This window comes from Vipera berus (assembly GCF_964194415.1).
Source record: "Vipera berus genome assembly, chromosome: 5".
NCBI classification, from domain to species: Eukaryota; Metazoa; Chordata; class Lepidosauria; order Squamata; family Viperidae; genus Vipera; species Vipera berus.
Window position 1 is genome coordinate 39341829 of NC_138207.1, and position 5361 is coordinate 39347189.

Here is a 5361-nt window from a genome sequence, read left to right on the forward strand (position 1 = left end):
CCGCCAGTTCATTCCAGGTTTTGCAGCGACAGCCCTGCCGCTGACAGACCTGTTACGGACACGGAACTCCGGGGAGAAACCACGTCCAGGGTTGAAGCTGGCATGGACCACCTCGTGTCAACGGGCGTTCGAGACGTTGAAGGCCCTGTTTGCTAGGGAGCCGGTGTTGGTACATCCCGACCCCGACCGTCCGTATGTGGTCCAAGTCGACGCCAGTGATGTTGCGGTAGGGGCTGTGCTGTTGCAACGGAACACGGAGGGCGTGCTGCAACCCTGTGCCTACGCCTCCAAAAAACTGTCTTCGGCGGAACGCTCATGGGCAATTTGGGAGAAGGAGGCGTTCGCCGTGCGCGCGGCCCTGGAGACGTGGCGACATCTTCTGGAGGGGGCTGTCCATCCCTTCGAGGTTTGGACAGACCACAAGAACCTGGAGGTGCTGCAGTCCCCGAGGAAACTGGCGCCCAAGCACGTTAGATGGGCTCTCTTTTTTCGGCGCTTTAATTTCGTCCTGAAGTACGTACCGGGGGGGCGGAACTTTCTTGCTGATGCGCTCTCACGGCTGCCGCAATACGACACCAAACGAGAAGCGGTTATACAAGAACTCATCCCGCCTAGCGCATCCCCGAGCGCGACCCAGGCAGTCTGCAGCGTGGGGGACGATTTGTCCCGGGCCTTGGGCGAGGCCTTAGCAACAGACGCCTGGCTGAAGGAGCATCCCGGACTTCTGACTATGCGCGACGGCTTGGCCTGGCACGGGGATAAGCTGTACGTGCCTCAGGCACTACGCCCCGCCATTTTGCGCCGTTGTCACGACGCCAAGCAGGCCGGTCACTTCGGCTTCCTGAAAACGTTACACTTAGCACGCCGTCAATTTTGGTGGCCGTGCATGAAGGCGGACGTGGAACACCACGTCCGGGGATGCCACGTATGCGCCACAGCAAAACCCCGTGTCGGGAAGCCATTGGGTCTGCTACAGACGGTTTCAGACCCCGTACGACCATGGCAAGACATCGCCATGGACTTCATTGTCGGGTTGCCGGACAGCAGGGGATACTCGGTGATCTGGACTGTCATCGACCTTTTCTCCAGACAGGCGCACTTCGTTCCCTGCAAGGGGCTGCCGTCCGCCAAACGGTTGGCACGTGGACGGAGGGTACTTCAGTATTGAGCTTGACCAGGTGAATGGCCTTGCTGGAAAGGCATAACCTGTACACCCCGGTCAAATTCTTGGTCTGCCCCAAACCCTTAGGCTTCACGTTGACTTGCCAAACTTCTTTGAACACCGTTCCCGGGCAGAGGGCAGCTCCGTAGTGCTCGTCGTCGTCGTCCAGCTGCTGATCGGCCTGGTCCTCCTGCTCCAAGAACCCTCTCTTGCTTTGGCTCATGAGCTCACTGATGGCCTGGTACCACCCTTCTTGCTCGGCCTCGTTCTCAGCCACCATGGCAAAATACTCATCCTTGGTATACAGGGCAATGATGTGTTTATGCTTGGCATCTGCCCTCCGGCTGACAGTGAAGCACTGGTAGAGAGGAATCACCCTTTTGGGAGATGGGCAGCAAAGGGCCACATTGCCTCCAGCCGCCGCCGCCGCCCTTAAGCTACTCTTGAACTTCTTCTCGCTGTCATAGTATTCCAGGCGGGCCGGGCCCAGGTGACTCTCCGCCCGCAAGACAAAGTACCGCTTGTGCCCGTGCTTCTGCTTCCTCAGGTAGCCGCATTTCCTCACGTCGTCCCCCCAGGTGAGGCTGGCCGGGGGCGTCAGGGCAGAGGCCCGGGCAGAGGCGAGCGGAGGCCCACTCCGGCCCAGGGGGGTGGTAGGGGCTCCCGCTCGGCCCAGCGCGGCGGGGTCCCCGGGCAAGAGGGCGTCCTCTTCCTGGACGAGGCAGAGGGAGCTGCTGGGCGATTTCCTCAGCAGGAGCAGGAGATGGTGCGGGGGCTGAGCCGGGGGCGGGCAGGGAGCGCTCTCGGCCGGCTCCTGCTCCTCCTCAGTCGCCGCCAGCCTGGACGAGCCGCCGCCGCCGTCTCCCGTGGCCGTGGCTGCTGCTGCTGCGGCCGCCTCGCCTTTGCCTTCCAGCGCGGGGCAGCCGCCCTCCCCGGCGGGGCCAAGCATCCCGCTCGCCATCTTAGGGGCCGGGGCAGGGTCCGAAGCGCTACGCCGGGCGGGCGGGCGGGTGGGCGAGGGAGGGAAGCAGCCGCCCTCACGAGGGAAGGGTCTCCCAGGCCCGGCCGGACATGAGCGGCCGCGGGTCTCTCCTCGGCGCCGGCCCAGCTGGCGGCTCCCGGCCTACGAGGCGACGGCGGCTTCCACCTCACGGCCGCCGGTCGGACGCGCCGGGCTGCTCCGACTCTCCCGCTTCTCTCCTCACACCAGCAAGCAGGCTCGGCGGCACCACGGCGAAAACATCACGTGACCCACACCCCCTCCAAGCCGACACACCAGCCCGTGGACGGCCCTCACCACGGTCTTGGTCCCAACGCTCCAAGGAAGGGCTTTGCCACCCTCCCCCGCTTTGAGCCAGAGACCCTACCTCCCAACTGTCACCGGCTTCAGCCGAGGCTATAACCCCCTTGGTCTTCGGCCGCACTGCTGGCCCCTCCGGCTCGCCAGGATCAGGGGGAGTTGCAACTGCAGCCCCGACAGCCCCTTCCTCTTCGGCTGCCAGATCAAGCCCCGATGGATCCTCTGCCATGCCCAAAGCGTGGGTAACAGCAGTAGGTATCCTAGAAGAACGCTGACTTACTGTCACGTCGTCCTCTGCCAGGAAACAAAAGCACTTCGAAAAAGAAAAACAGACTTAACAGGTACAGAAAATGACACATGTATTGCCTAAAATCATAAATACTTTGTCAGTTTGTCTTATTCTGCTAGTGTAGAATATGATTTTCCATTTGTGCCTATTCTATTCTATTCTACATTTATGGGATCACACCCTTTGTTCCGGAATTCCAGTTAGAAAAAAAATTAGACAAGTTGAAATAGATGCAAACTAGGACAACAGGAATGAGTAAGGAACTAGAAAATAATGGTATGAAGAGAACTTGAGGAAACTGAATGTGTTTAGCCTTGAGAAAGCGGAAAAGAAATATAAATATTCTTCAAATAACTGAAGAGATATAGAGATCAAGATTTGTTTCCTATCAAGATAGGAAACAAATAGGTCACAGAATAATGAATTTAAATTGTAAGGTTAAATGTTAAAAATTTTCAAGCTGTAAGCACAGTTTGACAGTAGACTAATAATTCAGAGAAGTGAACTTTGAGACTTTTTTTATTTGAATTCTTCCACTAAGCAGGGAAATGGCCTCAATCAGAGGTCCTCAGCCTTTTGGCCACCAGGGACCGGTTGCATGGAGAGAGGTTTTTTTCACGGACCAGAGGGTGCATGGTTTTGTGTGCTGCCTGCACCCTGCAGATGTGGCTTCACTTGTTTGCATGGACTGGTTTCTGGCACGCTGCAGACCAGTGCCAGTCCACAGAGTGGGGGTTGAGGACCCCTGGCCTAAATGACCCCTTCCAACTCTTTGATATCTTTCAGAACATCAATTTTCTAGACTACACTCTAATGGGAGAAGCAAATGTTTCTTTCCCTTTCAAATAAATAAATAAATAAACAAACAAACAAACAAACAAACAAACAAACAAACCTTTATTGTCAAAGTACAACAGGTGTACATTGAGATTAACTGAGCCTCACCCCGTGCTCTCTCCCCCCAACACACAGTGACAACAAACCCTCCATCCTACCACACCATGTGAACCAACTACACCACACACCGGTCTCCCAAGTCAATTCTGCATAAGATTATGTCCCATTTAAAAGCCTAACAGCCCACGGATAAAAGCTATTTTTCAGCCTGTTGGTACGGCTGGCTATATTCCTGTATCTCCTACTGGATGGTAGTAAAGAGATACCGTCCAGGGTGTGAGTCATCCCTGAGAATCTTCCTCACTCTTCCAAGGCAACGAGCCCTGGCGATGTCATCCAGTGGTGTCAGGGAACAGCCCACAATGTCTTGTGCTGTGCTCACTACCCTCTGTAATACTTTCCAGTCCGCGGCTGTCAGACCAGCATACCAAGCCACAATACCATACGAGAGGACGCTCTCTATGGTAGACCGGTAAAAGAGGGTCATTAGCTGTTGTTCTACCCTGTTCTTCCGCAAGATCCTAAGAAAGTGAAGTCTCTGTTGGGCCTTTCTAGCCACCTGGGTTGTGTTAACTTTCCAGGTCAGATCTTCACAGAGGTAGACTCCCAGAAATTTAAAGGAGGAAACTCTCTTTACACAGTCCTCCCCGATGTAAAGTGGGGCAGGTTCCTCCTTTTTTCTCCGGAAGTCTAACACCGTCTCTTTCGTCTTGCCGATGTTTAGGTGCAAGTTGTTGTCATTCTTTAATAGAAAAGCCAGTAGTTACATCTTTATAGGAGAACTTGTGTGCTTCTTTATTTAAAAATCTAATATCCAGAGAAGCAAATACCTTTATTAGGCCAGCTGTCAAGTGTCAGGACAATTGGAAACCAGTTAGAGACAAATAATCACAGATAAAAATCTAACAATGTGGTTGTTAAGATTTGAAACCGACTTGATGGCCCATAATCAAATCAAATATCTAGAAGTCTTCATTAGGAAAGTTAATGGGAGAAGGGGAAGAGAAAAAAAACACCAGATAGATAAAAAAAGTTATCTTAAAACCATCTTTGTAGCAGTATATTAGATGATGTGATGGATGGATGGCTTTCAGACCTGCAAATAGGTCTTATCAGATATGGAATACTGTTGGGGCACAAAGAGTATTGTGTGAATAAAAAATAATATTGTAATTCACTTATTTTTAATAATAATTCTACCTGTTAGTCTGCATTATTTCCATTTTATTGAGATTCACTAATATAGAAGTCCAAAGTTATTTTTCTTTGTAAGTTTATATTATAAAGTGCAGTTTGAATGATAGGGCATGTATGATTTGTTATTGTTAGTTATATTTTCTTGGTTAGATTTTTGCTGCGGTTCTCTGCATATGAAGGTTTCTTTTACTTTCTGAGTGTTTCCTGTTAATCTTGTTTGATTTTCCCTTTTGATTTTATTTAAAGGCATAATTATAGAATGTTTACATACATAAATATGTGCTGCATTATTTTAGAAGCAGTGACTAGTAGTATGGCATTTCAACTATTGGATTTGTTGGCATTTGAATGATATGTATTTAAAGTATATGAAAGTGAATGGCCAATTTCAATTTTCATGGGAAGCCATTTGGAAACTAGATGAATCAATGACCTGGTCATGATATTTCAGCAGACTTAAATAATATAAAGGTAAAGGTTTTTTCCTTTTCAATTGTGTTTGAGTCTAGGGGGCGG

The 5361-nt window shown here is 51.2% G+C and overlaps 1 protein-coding gene across 1 annotated transcript; it reads right to left on the reverse strand.

Annotated features, from left to right (window-relative positions):
• Positions 1-1070: 1070 nt before the first annotated feature.
• LOC308668545 (insulin receptor substrate 2-A-like) lies at positions 1071-2123 on the reverse strand (the record flags this gene model as incomplete). The annotated part of the gene is made up of 1 exon (XM_081328550.1): positions 1071-2123. The coding sequence occupies one exon, from the start codon at positions 2121-2123 to the stop codon at positions 1071-1073; it is 1053 nt and encodes a 350-aa protein (XP_081184676.1).
• Between the last annotated feature and the right edge of the window lie 3238 nt (positions 2124-5361).